This window comes from Geotrypetes seraphini, chromosome 2 (assembly GCF_902459505.1).
Source record: "Geotrypetes seraphini chromosome 2, aGeoSer1.1, whole genome shotgun sequence".
Lineage (NCBI taxonomy): Eukaryota > Metazoa > Chordata > Amphibia > Gymnophiona > Dermophiidae > Geotrypetes > Geotrypetes seraphini.
This window is the reverse complement of record NC_047085.1, coordinates 391,806,001-391,819,073: the sequence shown is the minus strand read 5'-3', so window position 1 is coordinate 391,819,073 and position 13,073 is coordinate 391,806,001. Positions and strand designations below refer to the sequence as shown.

Genomic DNA, 13,073 nt, shown 5'->3' with positions numbered 1-13,073 from the left:
TTAGAAAGAGTGGAGCGGGTGGGCGGAGCAGAACAGATTGGGGATGGCAGGGGTGTGGCTGAAAGCAGGGTGGGGGGGGGGGGGGCCGGCGTTGGCCGGGATGGACAGAAGAAGGAGGTGGGCGGGACGGAAAACGGGCTGCAGATTGGGTGGGCGGGGCAAGGTGGGGTATTACCCCTCCCCCTTCCTCATACAATGCGGTGCCGGCTCTCGGAGCCGCGGGTGGTGATTCAGGTTGATCCACTTCTCCCTGCGGCTCCTCCTTCCCCCCCCCCCCACCGTCTGGTTGCAACGCTCATGGGCAGCGCCCACCTGGATAATTGTGCTGTGTTTTGGTGGCCGGTGCGGAGCTGTTGTCTCCTCCTCGGTGCTCGGTGGCAGAGCGGGGAGGAGGAGGAGGGGGGGGGGGGAGTTTGCTGCGTGCAGTGTTGTTAAAGTAAGATGAAGGATCTGAAGAAGTACATGACAGAAGGGCTGCTGCACTTCACCATCCTCCTGAGTCTTGTCGGCGTCCGGCTGGATTTCGACTCGCACCTGCCCCCGATCCGGGAGATCATCCTGGGGAGCAGCTCCGCCTATTCTCAGATCTCCTTCCACAGCCTGTGGGACACGGCCGGGGGCGCCAGCCTGCACCCCAAGTGCCCGCACCTGAACTCCTACGTGTGTGAGGGGGCGGCGCGGCGGCTGCTGCTTGAGGTGCGGGCCCTGGGCGGCGCCCCCATCCCCAGGACTGAGCTGCACGCCTGGCTACTGCAGGCGGCCCAGGACCAGGGCGCCGCTGCCCAGAGCAACAGCAGCGATAGCTCTAGCGAGCTGCAGGAGGAGCCGACGGCCCAGGGAACAGACCGGGACAAGGAGGTAAATACCACCCCCCCCCCCCACACACAAATACACTGCATGATGATGTAGAGGAGGGTGCTAGTGGAATCGAGAACATAAACGCGAGAAGCCGGGCTTCTTTCCTGGCCTTAAAGTTACACTGTTGGGAAATCTGCTCATTTCCGCGCTGAGGAAGCACGTGGGGAAAACAGAGGCTTAGTCAGTGTAGCTGCCTTCCTTCCGCCTGCACGTAGGGTGAGAAGAAAATCGGTCTAAAAAATGTCAGGTCCCTCTGCATCTGGCTTCCCTAAATTCTTGCGGTGGGTAGACGATGGATACGTTTGTGCACTTAGGAAGGCAAAAAATTATATATATACCTTATATGTGTGTGTGTGTGAAATGATCCTGTGTGTTGTCCTTTTTTTTTCCCAACATCCCTAAATACGTACCTACTGTGTGAATGCTTTTCTGTTGCTGTGGAAAACAAAATTGCATTCACCAGCCAGGTTGTGAACCTCCTTTGTTTGACCACGCCTAGGGCATTGCAGTTGTTTATATGGTCACAATTTACAGCTCTGACCAGTTGTTGAATGAAGCGCTTCTTCATGTCAAGCTTTTCTTCACTTTAGATTCAGGAGGCTAGAATGGATCTAGTTGTAAATAAACAGTTTTCTCTTTCATCAGTGACATACTTCCATATGCACCTTGGGTTAGATCCATGTACTAAAAAAGCTTAGTGCATGATTTAACTCCAAAATGGTGGTTACTTGCTAGTGCTGTATGCAGATAACAGTTTTACACATGTGCACACAGGTCTGTCCTAGAGCACACTTATCATACACACAAAAAGTTGTATCTACACTCATCAGATTGTTTGTGCATACATTCACATGTACCTGAAACACTGTTCTGGACATAAAATATCACATGTGGATTTGTGCTTAAGCAATCTGATGAATATTACCCATGCAGTCCTGTTGTTTTTTTTCTTCAGCAGTCTTTCTGCTCTTGGGTGGTTTTTTTTTTTTAAATTATGCCCTTCATCAAAGTTATGCCCTTTTACTCAAAGCAGTAAAGGGAAAAGACAATCATGAAAACTTTATTACTGCTGCCACTGAAGAACACAATAAACTTTTACTTCCTCCTCAGGCCTTATTTTAAAAGCCTCAGTGTTGCGCTTGGCCTTTTTCTGATTTATAATTTTTACTGATTTTGTATAATAACTTATATAGAGTGCAAAAAACTATCATAACAGCAAACAAATAGTACTTTATACTACATCAAATTCTTAAAACAAACCAAACTTCCTCCCACCCAACACCCCTTACTAGTTCTGCCCGATTCAGGAAAAAAATTTCGATTCGATTCAGCCTACTGAATTGGTTTTTTGATTCCATTTTCCTGCCCAATTGGGTGTTTTTTTTTTTTTTTTTCAAACATCCTGGTGGGTTTATTTTATAGCATTTTCACTCCCTTTGCCTTCTCCTAACCACACTGGCGCTGTGGTGTAAACAAAATAAACAAACAAAAAAGACTTTTCCTCTCTCTCTCTCTTAAATCCTAGCTCAAGTTTGCGGTCTAACACCAGCTATGGCAGGATACACGTTTCAAATCTGACATTGTAATCACAAAATGGAAAATAAAATTAGTTTTTCTACCTTTTTGTTGTCTGGTCATTATTCAGATCTTGTTGGTCCCAGGCTCTGGTTGTCTTCTGATAACTTGCTTGCCTGGGTCTCCTTCTTTCTTCTTTCACCGTTCTAACCATCCATCTGCTCCTTACATTTCCCTTCCCTCCCCCGGAGGTCTGGCATCTTTCTTTTTTTTTTTTTTTGTCTCCATCCACAGATCCACCTTTTCTTAACTACCCTTTCATCCAGCATTTCTCCCTCCTTCCCCACCACCCCAGGGTCCACCATCTCTCCTTCTTTTTCCAACTACCCTCCTGTCCAGTATCTCTATCCCCCCTCCATACCATCCTTTGTGTCCAACTTCTCTCCCTTTCTGTTCCTTCCCTCCCTAAATCCCATGGTCCATATCTCTCTCCCTCTCCTCTATTTTCAGACCCATTATTTCTTCCCCCCCAAAGTCCGGCATATGCACGTCTCTTTGAACCCCCCTTCCCTTCCCTCCGTGTACTTCCTTAGCAAGATAAAGCCTACAAAAATGAAGATGATACTCCAAGTGGGTCCTCACCAATGATTTGTACAAGGTCATCAACACCTCCTGCTGGCTATACTTCTCTATGCAATCTAGCATCTTTCTGGCCATGGCCTCGTCACATTGTTTCATCAGCTTGAGATCCTCAGACACCATCACTTCCTGAACTGTGCTTATCAAGCTCTGTCTTATCTAATATATCTCCTTTGGATTTCTGCACCCTAAGTGCACTTCACATTAAATTTCAACTGTCAGTCCTTTGACAATTCTAATTTTCAGAGATCTCATCTCGTGTTTTCTACTCCCTCCAGGCTAGGGTATTCGCTCTGTTGGCTATCTTTGTATCACCTGCAAAAAGGCAACCTTTTTCTTCTTATCCTTTAGCAATATCTCTCACTTATATATTAAACAGAGAGATCACGTGATGCGGTAAGCGTGGGCAGATGTACACTGCCTGGGCCCCGAGTCCTGCCTTTTAAACTTTTTTAGCCGCAAACTTGCTTTCTCGGGAGCAGGAGACTTCCTGTTGGGCGGCACGATGTATGGAAAAGTATTTAAAGGCAGTGGCGCACCTGATGGCTTCTAAAATTACAAAAAAGGACATATTTTCAAGCCCGCTGAAGACAAGATGGCGCTGAGTTCCAGTGCAGAGGTGAGCCGGTTATCATTGGAGGTGCTGCGGCATATAACCCAGGCAGTCACTTTAGCCATGCAGCCTAGCTTGAACCGGCTTTCTGAACAGCTTCTTGAAAAGCTGCAACGTCTGGAGACGGTGATCACCGACACCACTAAACGCACAAATGAGCTTGAAGCTAGAGTTTCCCGTCTAGATAATTCTCAGAGGGCACAGGCTACAGACCTTCAAGCCTTACAGGCTCTTACCCGGGCGCAAGCAGAACGGCTGGAAGACCTGGAAAATCAGTCTCACCAGTCCAATCTTCGGTTCTTGGGAATCCCGGAGACGGTGGCGGGCTCTTCTCTCCTACAAACCCTGGAGGCCTTGTTGAAGGATAACTTTAATTTTAGGGAGGAGTTGGGACCTCTCTGTTTGGAAAGGGTGCACCATGTGGGCAGAGAACAACATCGTGAGGCCCTCTCGCGGATGGTCATGGTCAAGTTGCTCAACTATAACCACAAGGTGGAAATTCTGCGCCAATATAAACATCTCCGGGACACTTTGAAATTTGGTGATTCTGAGGTGCGCAAATTTCAAGATTATTCTGCGGCCCCTGACAAAGAAGCGGAAGTTATTTTACCCGCTTTGTTCTACTTTGGTGGAGAAAAAGATGTGATTTATGTTTATCTATCTGGCTATTCTGCGGCTTCAACATCAGGGCTGGTGGCACACTTTTGATTCTTCTGTGGAAGCGGCCAACTATCTGAATACTCACTTGCTTCAACTTCAAGACTCTACCTGATTCTACCTTTATTGTATTGTTATCTTGTATTTCTGGGTAGACACTGAGTAATATGGTATGCCCAATAGTCTGCTTTAGCGGCTATTGTTCTAATGTACATTTACTGTTTGTACTCTTTCTACAGACAAATTTTGTTCTTTGTTTCTATATTTGTTAGGGAACGGATATTGCTTAGGTGATGGCTGCGCTCTCTTTTGGTTGGCCTTGGGGCTCGGGAGGGCATCTCTTTTTGATCGTGCACACCAATGGGACTACTTTTGTTGGTCCTGTGGATGTGTCCAATCTGGTGGGGGGAGGGTGGGTAATTTTCTTCTTAGTAGTCATTCATGAGCATTGTGTGATTCCCTTGTATTTTCTATTGTGAATATGTGAAACCCATTTGGGTTCTATTATATGGTCATGGTTCTGTCTTCCTGGGCATGGCTGGGGGCCTGGGAGGATCTATTATTGTTTGCATTGTACACTGCCTACTGTACACTCTTAGCTCCTTATGTCCTTAGCTACCTCCTTACGAATAATATCTTGGAATGTGTCTGGTATTTCCTCCCACATTAAGAGATCTAAAATTTTGACTCAGCTAAAACATCATAAAGCAGATATTGACAGATGAACACTCCAAACTAAAGAGATCCTGGGTGGGTGATGTTTTTTGCAGCCTCTTCCCCACAGAAACGGGCGGGCGTAGCAATTTTATTTAAAAAAATCTCTACCCCAGAAGGCAGGCCTGGTAGACAGGGATCCGCAGGGCCGCTATAATCAGATTTTGGATCCCAGTTGTGACCATTCCAATCCCGGACCTCCTTCATCGGGGTTGGGGATGCGTGGAATTCCGTATCTTTGTTCTGCCTTGGATCTGGTAGACCCTTGGCGTCTGCTTCATTCTACTGAACGGGATTATACTCGTAGATCTAGAGCACATGGAACGTTTTCTAGGATCAACTATATCCTTACCACTAGACATTCCTTTTTGAATGTCGACTTGGCCACTATTGGACCTGGGGTTATCTCGGATCACGCCCTGATTTGGTTAGATGTAAATATTGGGTTTGGTATCAGGGGACCGGCCTGTTGGCGTTTCCCTAGCTATTTGTTTCATGATGCTCGTTTTAAGGAATTTTTACATAAAAAATGGGAGGATTTTCTAGAGTTCAATGGCCAGCATATGAACAACCCGGACTTGTTTTGGAATACAGCTAAGGTAGTACTATGGGGGGGAATGTATAGCCTATGTTATTGCTCATAATCGCAGATTGTCCAGGGGAATTCTCCATTTGGAGAGACAATTAGCGGTAGTCAAATGATGTTTTGCGACCTGCCCATCCCCCATTAATAAGGAAACTTTAATTTCCTTGGAGACATCTCTTAATACCCATATCCATGAGCGTACAATGAAGATGTTATTTTATAAAAAATTTAACTATCATAGCTATGGTAATCACACAGGCAAATTGCTATCTTACCTGACAAAGAGGGCGAGAGGACAGCGTTTTATAATGGGGATAAAAGATGAAATGGGGAGAATTCACCAGTAAAACGTCCCATATTTCAAACCCTTTTAGGTCATATTTTCAAGAATTTTTTGCACGACATGATCAGGGAGCGGATCCCTGATTGGAGATTACTTCGCTGATTCAGGCTTACCTAAACTTCACGATGAAGACATTGACTCTTTAAATGCCCCTATTACACCTAGAGAACTGCAGAGGGTGATTGAGCTGCAGAGGAACTATTCTGCCCCCGGACCAGATGGCTTTACAGCCGAATTTTATAAATTTCTGTCATCTCAGATTGGTACTCCTTTGAGAGACTATTGTACACAAGTTATTACACAAGGGAGCTTTCCCACGGGTGCCAATGAGGCCTGGATTACACTAATTTTGAAGCCGGGAAAGGAGGCAACTTCTATCGAATCCTATCGTCCCATCTCACTCCTTAATGTAGATATAAAAATTTTGGCTAAGATTTTGGCAGACCGCTTGTCTTTACTTCTTCCTAATCTCATTGGGGGTCGTACAGGTAGGATTTGTGAAGGGCAGACAGTCTGTTCAAAATGTTTGTAAGGTGCTTTTAATAATGGCCCATGCACAAGTCATGATGTTCCTTTGTTATTGGTGAGTTTAGATGCAGCCCGAGCTTTCGATCAGGTTGACTGGTCCTATTTGTTTGGTGTTTTGGATTATTTGGGGGTGACGGGGTGGTATGCACAGGCGATACGGACTTTGTATGAATCCCCAGTTACACGCTTATTAATAAATGACACGATAACTGACAGTTTTCCGATAGAACGAGGAACGATTGCCCATTGTCCCCCTTCTTTTTCTGCTTTACTTAGAGCCTTTTCTAAGAACGGTAGTGCGGGATCCTGCTGTGACAGGGATGGCATTTGCAGACCATACGGTAAAGGTCTTAGCTTTTGCCGATGATTTAATATTTACGTTGACCCAGCCTCCTTGCCTCACCTTTTGCAATCTCTGGAAGAGTTTAGGTTTTATTGGGGGTTTATATTGAATTATCTTAAATCCAAGGCCCTAGCTATTCCTGTTGATCTCTAGCATACCTGCGAAGGGGGGTTTCCCTTTTCTTGGGCTTCCACGGCATTGAAATATTTAGGGGTATGGCTGCCTCGAGATTTGTCTACCCTATATGCATGCAATGTGTCTCTGTTATTGGAGGAAATGACGCCAGTTTACACTTTGGAAAACTTTTCCCTTATCGGTGGCAGGACGAGTTGCCTTGTATAATATGGTACTAGTCCTGAAATGGCTATACCGTTTTCAAGTTTTACCATTGTTGTTAACTCATGCCCACCATGTTCAACTTATTAGAGCTTTACAATATTATCTCTGGGGTGGGGGGGGGGGGGCAAGAGGCCGCGTATGACCTTTATGTGCATGTGTTTGCCCAGGGAGCGGGGGGTTATGGTCTGTTGAACATTCGCTGGTACGCCTTGGCCTGCCAGATGAGACACATTAATGACTGATTGTGAGGTACAGCTTATTTCTCTGCTACACAGGTAGAGTTGTTGGTGTTACATCCTTACCATATTAGTTACTTGTTACATGTTTCAGCCCCAGTTCTCCGCACCATGGTGGCAAATTATCCCTTCTTTGCTCCTGCGAGGCGGATGTGCGATGGGTTTGCGGTTGCTTAAAACTGTCTTCAGTGATTTCTCCTTACCTTCCAATACAGGGTAATTGTGATTTTGTTCCAGGATTGCAGAACCCCCCTTTTTGGAGGTGGGCAACCCGAGGATTACAATATATCTTCCAATTGCACACGGAGGATGGGAATCTTGCCTCCTTTCGTTCCTTGCAACAAACCTTTGGACTTCTGGAGGTGGATTTGTTTGCCTACTGGCAAATCCGCCATTATATACAATCCTTGCCAGCATGCCACTTAACAGAGGACTGTCGGGAAGCACTTTCTGAGACGTTCAGTTTCTCTGCTCAGCAACAGATTCCCTTACATTTTCATCATATGGGAATCCTTGACACACAACAGGGTATTAATTTGGAGATCCTAGCAGCCACCTGGTCGGAGGACTTGCAGTGTACGCTTACGGCATTACAGGTGCAACAGGTTTTGAAGAATTTGCGTAAGTTGTCTTCTAATGTACTCCATTGGGAACTTCAGTTTAAATTTTTTCTCCGGCTGTATATCCCACCCATGTGAGCATATCGGATGGGAATTACCTCAGTGCATAACTGCCCCAAATGTATGCAAGCTCAGGCCACTCTGGGACATATGTTTTGGTCTTGCCCGTATATTACACAATTTTGGTTTTGCTTGGGTCGCTATACGACCCAAGCAAAACCAAAGCTATACGACCCATTATGGGGCAGGCGTTGGCTGCCTACGCCCAGAGCACTTTTTGTCTTTTTCAGATATCATCTCCTAAACTCAAAGGACTGTCGGGATTTATAGCTAGAGTGATGTTCTTGGGCAAAAAAGCTATTTTGACTAATTGGCTGTCATCTGACCCTCCAACGTATAGTCATTGGAGATCTTTGATTATTCAAGCCTCTTTGGAACGTAGACACTTTGCAACTCTTGATGGGGGTCCAGGACGTTGCTTTCAGGCCATTTGGGAACACTTTTGGATGGACCTTACCCCTCACGCTCGCAGTAGACTTTTGAATGTATAATTTAGAGTTGTGATTGTTTGAATGCTCATGCTTTGGGTTTATAGGGTGGGTTGGGAGGGTGGGAGGGGGGATAGTTGGAGATTATTATGTGCAGATATAAAAAAAAACTGTTTTATTTTGTTACCTTTATATGTGTGTACTTTGCTGTTTAATAAATATATTTCAACATAAACAGAATTGGCCCCAGTATCAACCTAAAGCGCTCCACTACTCACCTTTTCCTCTGAGCGAATTTCATTTACACAGTAACATAGTACATGACGGCAGATAAAGACACAACCACCTTCTGTTGCCTGTCCGTCAACCAGTTTCCAATCCAGTTCACCACTTTGGGCCCTACATTTAGCCCTCTCAGCTTACTCAAGAGTCTTTTGTAAGGAACCGAATCAAAGGTTTTGCTGAAATCCAAATAGACTACATCTAGTGCATGTCAAGTTTTAAGTTTTATTAAAATTTGATAAAATGCTAATCATACATGCTAAGCTTTTAACAGTTAAAAAATTAATTAAAAAGGAGGAAAATTAACAAACTTATTGGTGACACGACAGTACTTACATGGAAACAATAGGGAAATAGGGAGAAATACAATTTAAAAGAAAAGAGAACAATTACAGTTAAAAACAAGTGAGGGATCATATCAGTGATAAATATAAAAAGGACCCTGAAATCATTTAACAATCATAGGCGTCTTTGAATAAAAAGCTTTTAAGACCGCCCTTAAATTTATTGAGATTTTTCTCAGACCTTAAATGTATTGGTAACAAATTCCATATAGTGGGGGCTATTGTGGCAAATGAAGTTGCCCTATGTGTACTGACGAGTTTTAAGGATGGGGCATAAAGAAGGTGTCCATTTATCCAGTTCTTTGGTCACTTAGTCAAAGAAATCAATCCGATTCGTTTGGCAGGATTTTCCTTTGGTACAGCCATGTTGCCTTGGATACCTCAACCCTTTGGATTTTAGGAAGTTAACTACCTTATGAGGCTTACTGGCCTGTAGTTTCTCACTTCTTACCCTGCTTTTGGGATGAGGAACCACATCCGTTTGACTCCAATCCAGAGGAACCTCTCCCGTCTCTAAAGATCTATTAAATAAATCCTTAACAAGTCCTGATAGGATTTCTCTGAGCTCCCTCATTATCTCATCCAGCCCCATAGCTTTGTCCACTTTCAGATTTTCAAGTTTTATAAACATTTTCTTCTATGTATGGTGCCATATAAGCTCCATTCCTTCCGCCTGCACGTAGGGTGAGAAGAAAATCAGTCTAAAAAATGTCAGGTCCCTCTGCATCTGGCTTCCCTAAATTCTTGCGGTGGGTAGACGATGGATACGTTTGTGCACTTAGGAAGGCAAAAAATTATATATATACCTTATATGTGTGTGTGTGTGAAATGATCCTGTGTGTTGTCCTTTTTTTTTTTCCAACATCCCTAAATACGTACCTACTGTGTGAATGCTTTTCTGTTGCTGTGGAAAACAAAATTGCATTCACCAGCCAGGTTGTGAACCTCCTTTGTTTGACCACGCCTAGGGCATTGCAGTTGTTTATATGGTCACAATTTACAGCTCTGACCAGTTGTTGAATGAAGCGCTTCTTCATGTCAAGCTTTTCTTCACTTTAGATTCAGGAGGCTAGAATGGATCTAGTTGTAAATAAACAGTTTTCTCTTTCATCAGTGACATACTTCCATATGCACCTTGGGTTAGATCCATGTACTAAAAAAGCTTAGTGCATGATTTAACTCCAAAATGGTGGTTACTTGCTAGTGCTGTATGCAGATAACAGTTTTACACATGTGCACACAGGTCTGTCCTAGAGCACACTTATCATACACACAAAAAGTTGTATCTACACTCATCAGATTGTTTGTGCATACATTCACATGTACCTGAAACACTGTTCTGGACATAAAATATCACATGTGGATTTGTGCTTAAGCAATCTGATGAATATTACCCATGCAGTCCTGTTGTTTTTTTTCTTCAGCAGTCTTTCTGCTCTTGGGTGGTTTTTTTTTTTTTAAATTATGCCCTTCATCAAAGTTATGCCCTTTTACTCAAAGCAGTAAAGGGAAAAGACAATCATGAAAACTTTATTACTGCTGCCACTGAAGAACACAATAAACTTTTACTTCCTCCTCAGGCCTTATTTTAAAAGCCTCAGTGTTGCGCTTGGCCTTTTTCTGATTTATAATTTTTACTGATTTTGTATAATAACTTATATAGAGTGCAAAAAACTATCATAACAGCAAACAAATAGTACTTTATACTACATCAAATTCTTAAAACAAACCAAACTTCCTCCCACCCAACACCCCTTACTAGTTCTGCCCGATTCAGGAAAAAAATTTCGATTCGATTCAGCCTACTGAATTGGTTTTTTGATTCCATTTTCCTGCCCAATTGGGTGTTTTTTTTTTTTTTTTCAAACATCCTGGTGGGTTTATTTTATAGCATTTTCACTCCCTTTGCCTTCTCCTAACCACACTGGCGCTGTGGTGTAAACAAAATAAACAAACAAAAAAGACTTTTCCTCTCTCTCTCTCTTAAATCCTAGCTCAAGTTTGCGGTCTAACACCAGCTATGGCAGGATACACGTTTCAAATCTGACATTGTAATCACAAAATGGAAAATAAAATTAGTTTTTCTACCTTTTTGTTGTCTGGTCATTATTCAGATCTTGTTGGTCCCAGGCTCTGGTTGTCTTCTGATAACTTGCTTGCCTGGGTCTCCTTCTTTCTTCTTTCACCGTTCTAACCATCCATCTGCTCCTTACATTTCCCTTCCCTCCCCCGGAGGTCTGGCATCTTTCTTTTTTTTTTTTTTTGTCTCCATCCACAGATCCACCTTTTCTTAACTACCCTTTCATCCAGCATTTCTCCCTCCTTCCCCACCACCCCAGGGTCCACCATCTCTCCTTCTTTTTCCAACTACCCTCCTGTCCAGTATCTCTATCCCCCCTCCATACCATCCTTTGTGTCCAACTTCTCTCCCTTTCTGTTCCTTCCCTCCCTAAATCCCATGGTCCATATCTCTCTCCCTCTCCTCTATTTTCAGACCCATTATTTCTTCCCCCCCAAAATCCGGCATATGCACGTCTCTTTGAACCCCCCTTCCCTTCCCTCCGTGTACTTCCTTAGCAAGATAAAGCCTACAAAAATGAAGATGATACTCCAAGTGGGTCCTCACCAATGATTTGTACAAGGTCATCAACACCTCCTGCTGGCTATACTTCTCTATGCAATCTAGCATCTTTCTGGCCATGGCCTCGTCACATTGTTTCATCAGCTTGAGATCCTCAGACACCATCACTTCCTGAACTGTGCTTATCAAGCTCTGTCTTATCTAATATATCTCCTTTGGATTTCTGCACCCTAAGTGCACTTCACATTAAATTTCAACTGTCAGTCCTTTGACAATTCTAATTTTCAGAGATCTCATCTCGTGTTTTCTACTCCCTCCAGGCTAGGGTATTCGCTCTGTTGGCTATCTTTGTATCACCTGCAAAAAGGCAACCTTTTTCTTCTTATCCTTTAGCAATATCTCTCACTTATATATTAAACAGAGAGATCACGTGATGCGGTAAGCGTGGGCAGATGTACACTGCCTGGGCCCCGAGTCCTGCCTTTTAAACTTTTTTAGCCGCAAACTTGCTTTCTCGGGAGCAGGAGACTTCCTGTTGGGCGGCACGATGTATGGAAAAGTATTTAAAGGCAGTGGCGCACCTGATGGCTTCTAAAATTACAAAAAAGGACATATTTTCAAGCCCGCTGAAGACAAGATGGCGCTGAGTTCCAGTGCAGAGGTGAGCCGGTTATCATTGGAGGTGCTGCGGCATATAACCCAGGCAGTCACTTTAGCCATGCAGCCTAGCTTGAACCGGCTTTCTGAACAGCTTCTTGAAAAGCTGCAACGTCTGGAGACGGTGATCACCGACACCACTAAACGCACAAATGAGCTTGAAGCTAGAGTTTCCCGTCTAGATAATTCTCAGAGGGCACAGGCTACAGACCTTCAAGCCTTACAGGCTCTTACCCGGGCGCAAGCAGAACGGCTGGAAGACCTGGAAAATCAGTCTCACCAGTCCAATCTTCGGTTCTTGGGAATCCCGGAGACGGTGGCGGGCTCTTCTCTCCTACAAACCCTGGAGGCCTTGTTGAAGGATAACTTTAATTTTAGGGAGGAGTTGGGACCTCTCTGTTTGGAAAGGGTGCACCATGTGGGCAGAGAACAACATCGTGAGGCCCTCTCGCGGATGGTCATGGTCAAGTTGCTCAACTATAACCACAAGGTGGAAATTCTGCGCCAATATAAACATCTCCGGGACACTTTGAAATTTGGTGATTCTGAGGTGCGCAAATTTCAAGATTATTCTGCGGCCCTGACAAAGAAGCGGAAGTTATTTTACCCGCTTTGTTCTACTTTGGTGGAGAAAAAGATGTGATTTATGTTTATCTATCTGGCTATTCTGCGGCTTCAACATCAGGGCTGGTGGCACACTTTTGATTCTTCTGTGGAAGCGGCCAACTAT

General features: G+C 44.1%; 1 protein-coding gene across 2 annotated transcripts in view; it reads left to right on the top strand.

Moving 5' to 3' along the window:
* The first annotated feature begins 207 nt into the window (after positions 1-207).
* Positions 208-13,073, top strand: part of NFE2L3 (nuclear factor, erythroid 2 like 3) — a 70,075-nt gene continuing 57,209 nt past the window's right edge. For both annotated transcript variants that reach the window (XM_033930813.1, XM_033930812.1), the window contains exon 1: positions 208-858. In XM_033930813.1, the coding sequence (XP_033786704.1) occupies positions 442-858 (417 nt within the window). In that variant the 5' untranslated portion in view covers positions 208-441. The remainder of the gene's footprint in view (positions 859-13,073) is intronic.